The sequence below is a fragment of the Patagioenas fasciata genome, chromosome 2 (genome assembly GCF_037038585.1).
Source record: "Patagioenas fasciata isolate bPatFas1 chromosome 2, bPatFas1.hap1, whole genome shotgun sequence".
Classification (NCBI taxonomy): Eukaryota; Metazoa; Chordata; class Aves; order Columbiformes; family Columbidae; genus Patagioenas; species Patagioenas fasciata.
Window position 1 is genome coordinate 166,208,748 of NC_092521.1, and position 16,138 is coordinate 166,224,885.

Below are 16,138 nucleotides of genomic sequence, written 5' to 3' on the forward strand. Positions count from 1 at the left end.
AATATTATATATAATAATTATTGAGTAACCGCTAATGTTTCTGATGGTTCTTTTTATATGCTGAGTGTGTTCAGTTTATTGCTGTGTTACAGCTAAAAGAAAACTAAATGAGATGGCGTTTTAAAATCTGTATTTAAACATGGCTTAAGGATCTATTTAAACGTGGCTTAAGAATCCTATAGTTGTAGAGGTCAAAGTCCTGTGGACTAGAGTAGTTAACACATTAAATCTCTTTACACATATTCAGCAATGTGCAGAATTTGCTGATGTTTGCTGATTTAACATCTCTCGATAGTAATTCCATCTCCTAAAAGACGTGCAACAAGCTCAGTCAAAACAGAATTGTCTGGTAGTATTAATGGTGGGTGTGTGTTATTTTATTTTAAACTTAATTAATTGCATTGGAGGTGGGGAAAATAGTTTATCTGAAGTTTTTAAAGAATTCCCGCTTGTTTGGTTTCTAGGTTGAGTGACCCGTGTACAAGCAGGTGGGATGAAAGAAGCACATCCCGGAGATCAAGATCTTGGTCACGCAATGGTTATTCTGATCTAAGTACTGTGAGATACTCGAGCCGTCACAAAAAGCACAGGAAAGAGAAAAAGAAGGTGAAACATAAAAAGAAATCTAAAAAACAGAAACACCTCAAGAAGCACAAGCAAACGAAGAAGAAGAAAACGTCGGCCTCATCGGATGTAGAGTCCTCGCATTCCTTCCTCAGGAGGACAAAATCATCGTGTGATCGCGAGAGGAAGTCTCGTTCTTCTTCATTGTCCTCTAGACGTTCATCCAGAAGAAACTGGTCTAAATCTGATAAGGACGACCAGAGCTCATCAACTTCATCAAGCAGAGGAACTCGATCATACTACAGGTCCAGGTCCAGATCCAGATCTAGGTCTAAATCAAGATCTTATTCCCGAAGAAGTTCTAGATCAAGATCCGCCTCTAAATCGTCACGTTCTCGAAGTCGGTCAAGGTCGAGTTCTAACTCGAGGCATCAAAAGACTGTTTCCAATTCTCCACGGAATATTTCAACGCAATTAAATGAAAATAAGTTGATCAAGACTGCGGAGCCTGTTAGAACAGTTATGCTCCCAGCTGATAAAGTCGTCATACCGCCGGTTGTCCCAGAAAACCTCCCTGTTATACCCTTAAGTGACAGTCCCCCACCTTCGAGGTGGAAACCTGGCCAGAAACCGTGGAAACCATCCTACGAACGCATTCAGGAGATGAAAGCGAAAACAACTCATTTAATACCCTTGCAAACTAATTACAATTTAGTCGTCGTTAAAGAGGCCAACACTTCCTCCTCGTACCGTAAGCAGCAAAGGAGTTCGGACAGCGATCGAAGCGGTTATTCCAAATCTCGGAGCGAGCGCAGCTCGGATAGTTGGCCGAGGTCAAGGAGCAGGTCCTCTCGGAGCAGGTCGTACTCAAGGTCTTACACAAGATCTAGAAGCCCATCCAGCTCTAGGACTAAATCTCCTTCTTCTGGCAGGTCGCCGAGTAAATACCGCAGCGAGAGGTCGGGTTATAGCGATTCGACGTCTTATTATTCCCTTAGTGACGACGAGAGACGTAGAAGCAAAAGAAAATCAACGGCAGGGGATCAAAAAGGTCGATCTGTTAAAGTGAGGCAAGAAACGAGCTCGGAAAGCACTCTGCCTTATAAGAGTACAAAAGACTACGATGAGTCCTCGCAAGGAGTGAAAGAGAGCGACAGTTTCTCATCTTCGGACTTCTCCAGTGACAGCGAGGGTTCTGCCAAAAGGAAAGCAGGCCAAGAAAAAGAAGGCCGTTTTCAATTAGAAGGAGATCCTCAGAAACAGGACAAAAATAGATTGAATTTGGACAGAGGGGAGGAGAAATCCAAGGGTGAGCGGGATTCCGATCGTGGCAAAAAGAAAGCGGCTAAGGAGAAATCTTCCGAGCAACCTAGAGGTGGTGCAAAAACCAAACGAAAATCCTATTCGGGTAGTAAATGGGACTCGGAGTCAAATTCTGAAAGAGGGGAGATAAAGCGTAATAGGGGAGATTCCAGACCCTCCTCTGGTAAAGAAGAAGGAGAAGCCACGTCAGGATCTGACACAGAGCTCAGCGTTCCTGAAAGGATCAAAAAACAATTGAATTCCTCAGAATTTCTGGATTCCGATTGCGCGTGGAAGGTGAGCAAACGGTTGTCGTCTTCTGAATCGGAGAGTTCTTGTTCCAGCTCAACAAACGTCAGAGCAAAGTCAAAGAGGCACAAACACGGATCGAAAAAACCTCTGAAAAAATCACATTCCAAAAAGGCGAAAGAAAAATCCAAAGGGAAAAAGGAGAAGAAGCACAAAGTTCAGAAAAGAAAAGAAACGTTTCACTGGCAGCCCCCCCTGGAGTTTGATGAAGATGATGATGAGGAGGTCAATGAAAAGCTGGTTCCCAAGGATGATAAAAAAGAAAAGCAGCTTAGCAAGGACACAAAGGATAAAAACCAAGTTTATGAAAAGGATGAAATAGCCAAAGATAAAATGGGAAATGGTGAAAAGTCTTGTGAGGATGAAAAGCTTCTTGGTAAAAACACTACATGTGATGCCTCACCAGATCGCAGCAACCTTAATAAAGATAACATCGAAACAAACGCTTCGACCGGCGTTTTAAACTCGGGAATAAGTGTGGCCGCTTGCAAGAATGAGGTAAAACAAGCAGAGGAAAGTAACCAAAATGGATTGGAAGATGTGATTGAGACTGATGACAACATGGAGATTTGTACCCCGGATCGGAACTCGCCCGGGAAGGTTGATGTGGATGTTTTATCTCCTGTCATCCTCACTGCTAAACCTCCGGCTTTAACCACTGCTATAAACAGAGATCTACAGGACGAACCCCCAGAACAAGATGCTGCCAAACTAGGAAACAATATTATAGACTTGATTAATATTAAAGAAGAAAAAGAAGCGGGAAGGCAAGAAAATAATTCTGCCCCTGCATCCAGCGCTAAAGACTATAGTGTAAAATGTGAAATACCTGAAAATACACCGAGCAATGTGATCGATAATAAGTGGAAGCCCTTGCAAGGCGTTGGTAACTTACAATCAGCAACAGTTAGCGCAGCCACAGAAGTGAAGAACGTTGCTTCGGCACCAGAGCCTAAACCGGCGGGTTTAAGGATTGAAATAAAAGCCAAGAACAAAGTAAGGCCGGGATCTCTGTTTGATGAAGTGAGAAAAACAGCGCGGTTGAATCGGAGGCCGAGGAACCAAGAGAGCTCCAGCGAGGAGGAGTCTCCAAGTAGAGACGACAACAGCCCGTCCAGGAGCCTCAGCAGGTCACGAAGTAAATCCGGATCTAAATCCAGACACAGAACAAGGTCCATATCTTACAGTCACTCGAGAAGTCGATCCCGAAGTTCTACATATTCGTATAGGTAAGAAGTTTGGGCTATTCCCGCAGAACTTGAAAGTTCTGATGTTTTTCAGCTTGCTTTTTTCTTTAAAACATCACTGGCTCGTTTAGCAAGCGTGGCATAAATATTTAGATGAAAAGATAAAGTTTCGTCATGCTTTTGCTTGTTGTTTTGTGCCGCTCTTTTCAGTTCTTTTCTGCTTTTCAAATTGTTCATTGATCGTAGGTCAAGGAGCTACACGCGAAGCCGAAGCAGAGGGTGGTACAGTAGGGATCGCTCAAGGAGTCGAAGTAGTTCTTACCACAGTTACAAGAGTCGTAGGTGAGTTTCCCTACTCGGAGTAGCGTTGAGTAGGTTACAAAATCAGTGAATTGCACACAGTGGCTTGGAAATGTGCTGAAGGAATGTGCAAGTTAGAATGGGCAGATTGCAAAATTTCCTGTTACTGTAAAATAATTGTGTTGGATGGATAAGAGATTGCGAGCAAAACGTGTTCCTCTCCTCTTGTTCCCCCCGCTCTCTTCAGCGCTTGTTTCTGATCAACTGTCTTTTTGCTCTTGCCAGTCGAACCTACAGCAGAAGCAGATCCAGAAGTAGTTCTTACGGTCATCACAGTCGATCCAGGTATGGATTGTAATTCTATATAAACCCTGCAATCAATATAAAAATACCTTAGAAGAACATCTCTTTATCTATGGTACTTCAGAATATCATGATAGCGAATCAAAATAAGAGTCTTAAAAACCGAGAACCACCAAATCATCCTGGTATTAGTTATAGGTGATGATCGAGATCATAATGAAAACATTTCCCTTTATTGCCACAATAAAACGGAGTTATAAACAGAATCTGTTGCTTGTTTTTGGAAGTATTATCAGGCAAGATTTTTACTGCGTCTGCAATTTGTAGAGGCAACACAACTTTTTAAATGCTGAAGTCTTTTCTAGATTAATAAATTTGAAAATGTAGCTGTTGTTTTGGAGATTATTGTTCTTGTATTTAAACTTTTATAAAACGCAGAGTTGCTCTGTTGCTGCATCCTTCAAAAGCCATTTCTACATAGCCACTTACTCTGTATATAAACATCTTTAAAACATACATTTAAATAGCATTTTAGACAAGAAATTGTAGATTTCCAATTACTTTCTTTTCCCTTTAAAGTCGGTCGTACACATATGACAGTTACTACAGCAGAAGTCGAAGCAGGAGCAAGAGGAGCGACAGTTACCGAAGGTCTCGAAGTTATGACAGGCGATCCAGGTATGACTTTGACGCTGTATTTATGCAAAAGAATGAGCTAAATACATACTTAGGATGTTTATGAAGGCTCGTGGATTTTTCCCTCCAAGCACAAAAAATGCCATTACCCAAATAATTAAACACAATTAAAAATAGAGCAAGTGTCAGTGAGGAAATGAGAATTTCTGACATACTGAATTTTGAAGATGGGGAAGAAACCAGGATAAGGGAGGTTGGTCCGGTTCATTGTGTGTCCGCATTCAAAATAAGCACGTTTGGGCTTTATTTTAAAATAATTTTAAGTGTTTCCTAAAAACTACAGTGAAGCAGCTCCCAAGATTTAAATCAAGTTCCCTGTTAGGAATTAAAAGCTACCTGGTATGCAAAGAATTCCTGTGGATGGTAAAGTCTCTTCAGTTAGACTGCAAGAATGGGTTTAAAAACAAAGAACAAAACAGAAAAACTGGTAAGGGAACTTAAAAATTGCAGGATCTGAAATGAGTTTTGAACTTCCTAGGACAGATTTTGAAAGAACATTATACCTGCAGATCCAATTTTCATCTGATCAATTTAGGGTAAACTTAATTGTACTCAGTCCAGGGGAATTCTATAGGTGTAAGTGAGCACGTTTCACAAAGAGAAATGGAACAGGGTGCATACACGCGCGCCATATACACGCGCGCCATATACACGCACGCCATTTGTTTTCTATTTTTAATATGTGACGTATTAGTGACAAATCAACCAGATCTCTAAGGCTAACACACATTTTCATCCTCTTTTTCCCAACTTTGTCCCAGCTCTTACTGGCCTATGCTCTCACCCATTTCCCCACCTAGTTCTGACAGTAAGAAAGCATTTCATCTCCTCCAAGGGGAAATTAATGAGCTTAACGAAGAGTATTGTAATAGAAAATCAACGTTTTAGGATGTTGGAAGCTTCAGAGAGACAAGGTTGGATTAGGATCCACACATCTTTTGTGTAGAAAGCGCAACGGTAGAAAGATTTCGACTGCAAGTTTATTTCTGTGTCATTTGAGTGTGACCTGTAGCTTGTTCAGAACCAGCTGGACTCTCTTGATGTTTGGCCAGGTGCTGAGCTTGGAATTCTTCTGGAGAAGCCAAAATATTTTAATTACAATTTCCACTCTGCAGACACTCACACAATCCTGTTCTTGTGGGCCCTAAATTCTTAAGACCCTTTTTCAAACAAAAAACCCTGCAATTTGTACAGCAAGATACGTGAAATTATCTTAGTTGAGAAATGCTGAATTCTGTTTGTTACAATATACTTCTCAGTGAGAATTCACACTTCCAAAAGCAGTTATTTTGGATTATTTTTAGCTGTATCAGAGAAAGCAGGAAGTTTTATAGTTACGACCACAGACTTGTGTTCCACAGGATTTCATTATGTAAAATAAATAAGTATTTTGAGTTTGAATTCAGCCAATAATGAGTACTTCAGTGATACGTAATATGATCCTGTAATCGCCTTTTTGTGTGTTTTCTTCTTGTCTTGTGCATCTGTCTTGACAGTGGGTTATTTTTTTACGTGATGCAATTTTGAATTTGAAGCTGGAAACGCAATTTTGAGGCGTTTTAATCACAGAATCCCAGAATGTCAGGGGTTGGAAGAGCCCTGGAAAGCTCATCCAGTGCAATCCCCCCATGGAGCAGGAACACCCAGCTGAGGTTCCACAGGAAGGTGTCCAGGCGGGTTTGAATGTCTGCACAGAAGGAGACTCCACAACCTCCCTGGGCAGCCTGGGCCAGGCTCTGATACCCTCACCATGAAGAAGTTTCTTCTCATATTTAAGTGGAACCTCTTGCGTTCCAGTTTGAACCCGTTACCCCTTGTCCTATCATTGGTTGTCACTGAGAAGAGCCTGGCTCCATCCTCCTGACACTCACCCTTTATATATCTGTAAACATTAATGAGGTCACCCCTCAGTCTCCTCCATGTCTGGAGCCCCAGCTCCCTCAGCCTTTCCTCACACGGGAGATGCTCCACTCCCTTCAGCATCTTGGTGGCTGCGCTGGACTCTCTGCAGCAGTTCCCTGTCCTTCTGGAACTGAGGGGCCACAACTGGACACAATATTCCAGGTGTGGTCTCCCCAGGGCAGAGCAGAGGGGCAGGAGAACCTCTCTGACCTACTGACCACCCCCTTCTAACCCACCCCAGGTACTATTGGCCTTCCTGGCCACAGGGCCCAGTGCTGGCTCATGGTCACCCTGCTGTCCCCAGGACCCCCAGGTCCATTTCCCCTACACTGCTCTCTAATAGCTCATTCCCCAACTTACACTGGAACCTGGGGTTGTTCCTGCCCACATTCAAGACTCTACACTTGCCCTTGTTCTATTTCATTAAATTTCTCCCTGCCCAGCTCTCCAGCCTGTCCAGGTCTCTGGATGGCAGCACAGCTTCCAGTGTCAGCCACTTCTCCCAGCTTGGTGTCACCAGCAAACTTGCTGACAGTCACTCTATTCCCTCATCCAAATCACTGATGAATATATTGGATAATACCGGCCCCAGTACTGACCCCTGAGGCACTGCACTGGATCCAGGGCTCAGCTGGACTCTGCCCCATTGACCATGACTCTCTGGCTTCCTCCCTTCAGTCAGTTCACAGTCCACCTCACTACCCACTCATCCAGACCGCACTCCCTCAGTGTAGCTGTGAGGATGCTGTGGGACACTGTGTCAAAGCCTTACTCATACTACAATCTTTGCTTTGCAGATCGTACGGCTCTGACAGTGAAAGCGATCGCAGTTACTCCAACAACCGAAGCCCCAGTGGAAGCAGCAGATACAGCTGAACACATTTGACAATGGAAACTGTGTATTTAATGTTTCCTTTATTTTCAGTGTTACGTTAAAAAAAGCTGGTTTGGCAGCGTCACAAGTGAAGTCAAAGAGTGTTTACTGAATTACCTGAAACTTTCCCGTTTAAAATGAACTCACTTGCTGGACCGCGTACTTATGGAGAGAAGCACCGAGCTCAACTCAACTGGGATTATTGGTTTGTGGCGTGGTTTATTTGTATGGTTTACATCAAATGCTACTTTTACAAAGTCAAAGAAAAAGAAAACGAACGGTTTTATTGCCTTGAATTGGATTTTCTAAGCCATGAATGACGTCCAGGTGAATTTTGTCGCCGCTTTCTTGGGTGCAGCGATCGGTACCGTCCTCAAGTATGTTTAGAAACACTTAAGGCTTTCTGCCTGTTTTAAATACATTCTAACTGTAAAACTGTGAAAACTTCTTACAAAGGCTGCCATTTCTAGGTTATTGAAATGCTCTTTTTTTAATGCTGGAAAATGGGGTCCGTGCTGTCTTGTTTGGTTATTGCGTTATATACAGGATGTACACAGCAGTTGAGTGATAAAACGACGACTGCCGCTCTGTCTTAATCCTTCCCGTACTGTGATACTACAGAAATCTGCAGAAAATGAGATTATACACAATGGGAGTAATCAACCCGATGAATGGCGTTTGATCTTAATATCCAACGTGTCTAAACTTTTATGTTTAAAAGTGGATTTTGTGATGAACGATAAGAGTCTAAAATAAGTGGTTATTTTGAATTGCAATTCCTATTATGTTGCTTGGCAGATTTCACCACATTTCGAAGTCGAACATTGTGAACCGTTGAGTGTATCATGAGTTTGTTTGAAACGCTTTTTAAAAGCTTCCACAATGATGATTTATTTGAAAGAAACAAACGGTTCCTTTATAAAATGTCTGTAGACGGATCCCATTTACCGCAGGGAATATTGAATATTGATATTGAAGTATATATATTGTTAATATGACTGCAAATATGCCTGATAAAAAGCATGGACAGTACTTTGAAGTTGAATACCAAAAATGACTCCGTATTACAGGTGAACGGTTGCAAACAAACACACAGATTTCAGCTGAAGTAATTGAGTAATTTTTGCAATATTCCGAGGGAGTTGTTAAATTTGTAACGTTTTTTCAGCCTTTAGAAAGATGTTTACTAAGGAACAGTTTTTTAACGGCATAACGGAAGGTGGGGTCTGTAGTGCAAAAACCAGACTAATGTAGCTTTATTAGAGCTAATGAACACTGTTGTATTATAGTAGTTTTCCTTACTGATTTTTCTGTAATACCTTGAGATGCTCTCAAGTGTTTTCCACTATTGAAAAGGATTTTGGATTGAAATCTCATCAGGACCCAACAGCTTGGAAATGAAAAGCAGTGATTGCTCGCTCGGGTGTCAGTTCATACGTGTCCCATTGAATCGAGCTCCCTGAAAATGACCTTTTGATCCGCTTCTGCGACACGGACACAAAGCTCACAATGAGGTTTGAAGACTGGAGGGAATCTCTGCACTTCTCTCCATGAAACGTTTGTACTCGGGCTCCTAAAACTGAATTTGTCAGATCAGTTTTTTCACTTTCTAGAAGAACCCAAAACTCTGGACTTATTGTAGCTCAATGAGAAACTCTCCGTGTGGCCGTAATCCTTTTGAATTAATATTTTGTAAGCTGTTTACGCTTTTTGACATTAAATACACTTATTACTCGAGTCCGAACGTTTACAGATGCGTTTCTAACAAATATTTCAGTGCTAACTCAAGGTTTGGTGCGGTTTTATAATGTAATTGGGATTTTTCCCCTTACTGAGAAAATAGAACCGGTGTTATAAAATATACAAATATCAACAATGCCATTCAATATTAGAGGAAAAAATTGCCCCAAAATTGGACTTTGGTATATTTCAGATCTGACTGTTTAGTTGTAAGACCAGGAGAAGAATAACAGAAATAAGGCTGAGGGAGCTGGAGCTCTGGAGCTGGAGTAGAGGAGACTGAGGGGTGACCTCATTCATGTTTACAGATATAGAAAGGGTGAGTGTCAGGAGGATGGAGCCAGGCTCTTCTCGGTGACAACCAATGGTAGGACAAGGGGCAATGGGTTCAAACTGGGACACAAGAGGTTCCACTTAAATTGCAGAAGAAACTTGTTCCTGGTGAGGGTGTCAGAGCCTGGCCCAGGCTGCCCAGGGAGGTTGTGGAGTCTCCTTCTGTGCAGACATTCAAACCCGCCTGGACACCTTCCTGTGGAACCTCAGCTGGGTGTTCCTGCTCCATGGGGGGATTGCACTGGGTGAGCTTTCCAGGGCCCTTCCAACCCCTGATATTCTGGGATTCTGTGAATAGAAACACTGTCAGACAATTAATTATCCAAAATGACTGCAGTGTCACTAATGGCTATTTTATACCTTAAATTAGAGCTTCATAACAATTGGTAGGTAGTTGGAAGGAAGGAGGGGAGGAGTATTTTTACTTATTGAAGTCTGTTAAATCGCACTTCAGATCAACGTTCCCCTGAGCTGCTTTCCTAACGTTGCCCTATGGGGTTTATTTTTGCCATCTTGTTCTTCCAAATTTGTAAAATAAACTTTTATACAGATCTGCAAACGCTGTTTTCTCTACATCTGGAAAAATCCGTCGCTGCTGGAGGGAAACAGGCAGCAAAATTAAAAATACACTTCAATTTCCGATTCTCCTTTTGTCCCTCGTGAGGCCGCATCCAAGTTGATTTTCATTCTCCTGACCTACATAGAGAACGATTCCTCAGCAACACCGTCCTGGCTTTACATAAGAGTCGCTGGAGGGACAAATACTTTGACATTTCGAACTGATTTGAGGTGTCACCATTTCCTAAAGATTATATAAAGGTTCACAGCCTTTTTGAGGAGAGACACTTAACAAATCTACACGGAAATCCCTCAATGTGCCTGTGATTGTTTTCCCAGATACACATTCACACCTTGTTTCTACAGCGTATTGGCAATGTGGTTGTTGGTTCAAGTTGGGGTAATTGCTCAGAATAATTCATTAGTATGTTGGTTTGGATTTTTTTCCAGATCTTTTGTTCCAGAAAAAATGGATTTTGTGGGGAAAATCCTGGTTTCCTCCTAATGAAAAAGCAGATCACCTGGGTCTAAGGTAAAAAGGGTGAGTGGAAGCGTTGGGAAGAGTTTCCTTGTTTGTTTTAGTCTGATTAACTTGGCATTTCCCAAACTGCCTTGGAGGAGGCACCAGAAATCACAGAATCCCAGAATGTGAGGGGTTGGAAGGGCCCTGGAAAGCTCATCCAGTGCAATCCCCCCATGGAGCAGGAACACCCAGCTGAGGTTCCACAGGAAGGTGTCCAGGCGGGTTTGAATGTCTGCAGAGAAGGAGACTCCACAACCTCCCTGGGCAGCCTGGGCCAGGCTCTGCCACCCTCACCAGGAAGAAGTTTCTTCTCATATTTAAGTGGAACCTCTTGTGTTCCGGTTTGAACCCATTACCCCTTGTCCTATCATTGGTTGTCACCGAGAAGAACCTGGCTCCATCCTCCTGACACTCACCCTTTCTATATCTGTAAACATGAATGAGGTCCCCCCTCAGTCTCCTCTTCTCCAGCTCCAGAGCCCCAGCTCCCTCAGCCTTTCCTCACACGGGAGATGCTCCACTCCCTTCAGCATCTTGGTGGCTGCGCTGGACTCTCTCCAGCAGTTCCCTGTCCTTCTGGAGCTGAGGGGCCACAACTGGACACAATATTCCAGGTGTGGTCTCCCCAGGGCAGAGCAGAGGGGCAGGAGAACCTCTCTGACCTACTGACCACCCCCTTCTAACCCACCCCAGGTACCATTGGCCTTCCTGACCACAAGGGCCCAGTGCTGCCTCAAATCCTAAACAGGAAAAGCAGGAACTCCAGGTGATACGAGATATAAAAAGAAAAGGAAACAGAACTTGTATTTTAAAGTAGCGGAGTGGTCAATGATCACAGCAAAGAGCAGCCAAAAACAACAGCGTAGCAACCATTAAACAATCTCTATGTAAAATTCATCAAAGGGAAGTAAACAACTTTTTTCCTTATTTTTTTTCCAGCGTATCATGGTTTTTGTGCTTAAAAAGCCGCATTTTGTGCACAACTTCCCTGTGAGGGTCGAGGTCGCTCTCGGGTGCCGCCAAGACGCACAGAGGTAAAAATAGCACCTGTGTATTAGTGCTATTAAAATAAACCTTAAATCCCGCAATGCTGTAAATTAGTACTCCGGTAGAAGCAGTTTCATAAAATCAAAGTGGGGAGTGGGGTATAAATAAGGTGAAGTCTGTGATTTGGGTTGATTTGCGATAGATTATTCACCCCGTAGTACGCAGAATAACGTGGGGCAGCTCTAAGAGCAAATATTCTGTCTCCGGTGCCAGGCGAGCGACTCTCCTACAATAAAACAATATTAAATCAACCATCTACCCTTCAAACAAATCCTGACCAAGCACGTATTTCAAAAGCAGCAGCATAAATGCACTTTTCCTACAATTATCGGCGTGCGGGGAGATTTCCTTCCTCACGTTGAAACAAGGGCTGTTTGTGTCCTTGCTCTCCGGGGTGTAAAGTGCTCGTTGGGAAGATCCCCGGCTATGTGACAACGTATTAAATTTCTGTTGATGGCTTTGTGGGCTCGGTGACGATGGCGCTTAGGGTGGCGAGCGGGACGTGGTGATTGCGATGACCTTGAGCAGCGCTCTGGAATCCATCTGGTGTGATTTCCAAAGCCAACGCTGCCTGGGATTTAAATCAGGGGAAGATAAAGCTTTGCATGCTCCACCTCTGCTTCACAACCACACGATTGATTTTTTTGCCTTAATATAAGGTTGTGAAACTGTCAGGAGTTTCCACCCACTTAGAAAATGCTTTAACTGCTTAACTGGGGGTGAGTTAAAACTCTTTTAAAACTCTTTTAAAGGCAATTATATAAACAATTAAAGGGACTCAGTGTTGAATTTAGTAACGTCCATATAATCGCTGTGAAGTAGCTGGGATTGCATGTGTGAAATCAGTCTGTGGTGGCTTCAGGGTTTTCTCTAAAACCAAGGTAATATTTCAGAGTCATGGCTGATGGGGGGTGGGCATTAATTTGATATTAACTGATTGTGCTGGGATGTGGGTCTAAGAGTGTAGCACAGCCCCAGAAGACCCACGTCCTTCCCCAGCGAATGGGCTGATGGGCAGAGTGCTGAGCTCAGCACAGCTTGCGAACACTTGGAGCTCCCACCCTGGCATTGTGTTTTGCAAAACTCCTTAATTAATTCCTTCTTTCAGGCAGGAAGAGGCTGCCCCCTTGGGCTTGCTTTTTCCTCTGTGAGAGAGGACAAGGAGGATTCTTCTCTCCTTCTGCGTGAGCTGCCTGTCCCATCACTCGGGCAGCATCTACGGAACTTCCCCTCTGCTCTGCCCTGGGGAGACCACACCTGGAATATTGTGTCCAGTTGTGGCCCCTCAGCTCCAGAAGGACAGGGAACTGCTGGAGAGAGTCCAGCACAGCCACCAAGATGCTGAAGGGAGTGGAGCATCTCCCGTGTGAGGAAAGGCTGAGGGAGCTGGGGCTCTGGAGCTGGACAAGAGGAGACTGAGGGGTGACCTCATTCATGTTTACAGATATATAAAGGGTGAGTGTCAGGAGGATGGAGCCAGGCTCTTCTCGGTGACAACCAGTGATAGGACAAGGGGCAATGGGTTCAAACTGGAACACAAGAGGTTCCACTTAAATTTGAGAAGAAACTTCTTCATGGTGAGGGTGTCAGAGCCTGGCCCAGGCTGCCCAGGGAGGTTGTGGAGTCTCCTTCTGTGCAGACATTCAAACCCACCTGGACACCTTCCTGTGGAACCTCAGCTGGGTGTTCCTGCTCCATGGGGGGATTGCACTGGATGAGCTTTCCAGGGCCCTTCCAACCCCTGATATTCTGTGATTCTGTGAACTTCTCCCTGATGCATTTTGGAAAAAGAGCCTCAAAAAGCAGAAGGAGGGTTGGGAACATCCTCGGGAATGGGAGAGGTGAAGGAGCTGGTTGCTGCATTTCCAGGAGAAACACTTGAGTGAGGAATGTACATCAATCAGAGGCTTTTAGAATTGTAGAATCACAAAATCGTTTGGGTTGGAAGTGACCTTCAAAGCTCCCCCAGTGCCACCCCTGCCATGAGCAGGGACATCTTCACCAGCTCAGGTTGCCCAGAGCCCCATCCAGCCTGGCCTGGGATGTCTCCAGGGATGGGGCATCTACCACCTCTCTGGGCAACCTGGGCCAGGCTCTCACCGTCCTACCTGGGTGCGATCAGAGCTCCTCACGCTGCTGTGAAAGCAGCAAAGCGCAGGCAGGGACACGTAGATGCCTGCAGGACATGGGCAGTGATGCTTTAGATCCGTGTGGCACCACGAAGCCTCAGCTGGAGTTTGTTCTCCACTTGGGTATGGTGATTCGGGGAGGTTACGGGCTGGTTGCAGAGTGCAGGAGATCATAGAATCATGGAGTCATAGAACCATTTCAGTTGGAAGAGACCCTCAGGATCATCAAGTCCAACCATAACCCAACTCTTAGCACTAAACCATGTCCCTGAGAACCTTGTCTAAATGCCTCTTAAACCCCTCCAGGGATGGTGACTCCAGCACTGCCCTGGGCAGCCTGTTCCAATGCCCCACAGCCCTTTGGGGAAGAAATTGTTCCCCAGATCCAACCTCAACCTCCCCTGGTGCAACTTGAGGCCGTTTCTTTGTGTCCCTGTCTCCCCGCAGCTCCTGTTCTCCAGCTGAACCCCCCAGGTCCCTCAGCCGCTCCCATCACACTTGTGCTCCAGCCCCTCACCAGCTTTGTCACCTCCTCTGCACTGTCTCTAGTACCTCAAGTGATGGTCAGAGCTAAGAAGCTGAAAAAATAAAACCCAACCAAACCCCAAAACCTTCCAATAAACCAAAGGCCTTGGAGAGATTTAGTCCAGAGAAGACCAGATTTGGGAATCGCCATAGCAGGAACCACCTGAACCAGTGGAGAACAAGCCCCACATTCATGGAGCAAATGACCTCGATGGACATCTTGTGGACATTTCTGGACTTTTTAATGACACTTTACAGGGGCAGTCCATAAATCAAAGCAATTATATCTGTGTGTTGTATCAAAGGATGGGAAGGGGGGTGGTGGTTAATGAAGATGTATTGGAGAGTGTGGGACCCGAGCATGACGTAGATGATATGGAATAAGGGGTGGAGAACGCACTGGTTTTCACTGGGATGCAGTTAATTTTTTCCCAGTAGCTGGTGTAGTGCTGTGTTTTGCATTTAGCATGAGAACAATGTTGATAACAGCCCAATGTTTCAGTCGTTGTTTATACCAAGTCAAGGACTCTTCGGGGCGAAGGGAGAGGACATGGCTGAGACAACCGACCCATTGACCAAAGGGATATTCCACACCATATGATGTCATGTTCAGTATATATTAATATTTTGGAGGAAGAAGAAGGAAGAGTGGGACATTGGGAATGATGGCGTTTGTCGTCCCAGGTCACTTACAGGTGATGGAGCCTGATTTTCCTGGAGATGGCTCAACACCTGCCTGCCCGTGGGAAATGCTGAATGAATCCCATGTTTTGCTTTGCTTGTGTGTCTTTGCTTCACTTCTTAACCTATTTTCATATCAAGCCGTGAGTTTCCTCGCTTTCACCCCTCTGATTCTCCCTCCCATCCCACCCGGAGAGGTGAATGAGCGGCTGCGTGGGCTCAGCTGCTGGCTGGGGCTGAACCACGACACTGAGAGACGATCAGATATACTTATTTTCCTTTTCTTTGAACACCTACAACTCCGTTATTACCATGGCTACTTTTGCTCTAGGACCTCACTTCTTTCACAGTCAGCAAGCTTTGGAGCTGATGGGCCCAAACTTGCGGATTACCTGAAACTCAGTCCTCTGCATTTGAGGCTGCCCCTGAAATTGGATGCATTTTCTGAGAGCAAACCATGTCATACAGTTAATTGCTTTTAATCTGAAACGAGTGGCACTTGGTTTGGCCACATCGAGGGGCCAGGAAAGCTCTCGCCTCCCTTTAAGTTTTGCACCATCAAGTATAAACATGTAAAACTGACATAGCTACATACGTTTAAACAAAGCTTATTCATGGCAAATACCTACCCCTTTCAGTAGAAAGCTTGCTTTTTCATTTTTTGTTAAACACGCTTTTTCAACCAGCGCTTGAAGGCTGGACAGGAGGAAGAAATCGTTGCCCCTGAGGGTGGTGAGAGCCTGGCCCAGGTTGGCCAGAGAGGTGGTGGATGAACCATCCCTGGAGACATCCCAGGCCAGGCTGGACGGGCTCTGAGCAACCTGAGCTGGTGAAGATGTCCCTGCTCATGGCAGGGGTGGCACTGGATGAGCTTTGAAGGTCCCTTCCAACCCAAACGATTCTATGATTCCCGCTCACCCGCTCCCTGCCCGTGCTGTGCTCTGCAGCTCAGCTATTCTTACACAACCAGCAAGTTTTCCCTTTGTTTCTACTCAATTGCAGCCTATTTTTTTTTCCAGGCTGTTTCTCTAATGTGTCAAGATTGTTTTGAAGTTCCAGCCCATCCTCCCAAGTACTTGAAGTCCCTCCCGGCTTGGTATCATTTGCAGCTGTAAGAAGCAAATTTTCTATTCTATTCATGCAAGTAATTATTAAAAAAAATATT

The 16,138-nt window shown here is 44.5% G+C and overlaps 1 protein-coding gene across 6 annotated transcripts in view; it reads left to right on the forward strand.

The window, feature by feature from the left end:
* NKTR (natural killer cell triggering receptor) overlaps positions 1–9,174 on the forward strand; it is a 47,801-nt gene extending 38,627 nt beyond the window's left edge. For all 6 annotated transcript variants that reach the window (XM_065830584.2, XM_065830585.2, XM_071805387.1 and 3 more), the window contains 5 exons: positions 465–3,404; positions 3,609–3,704; positions 3,948–4,007; positions 4,545–4,643; positions 7,361–9,174. In XM_065830584.2, coding sequence (XP_065686656.1) covers positions 465–3,404; positions 3,609–3,704; positions 3,948–4,007; positions 4,545–4,643; positions 7,361–7,439 — 3,274 coding nt within the window. In that variant the 3' untranslated portion in view covers positions 7,440–9,174. The remainder of the gene's footprint in view (positions 1–464; positions 3,405–3,608; positions 3,705–3,947; positions 4,008–4,544; positions 4,644–7,360) is intronic.
* Positions 9,175–16,138: the final 6,964 nt, after the last annotated feature.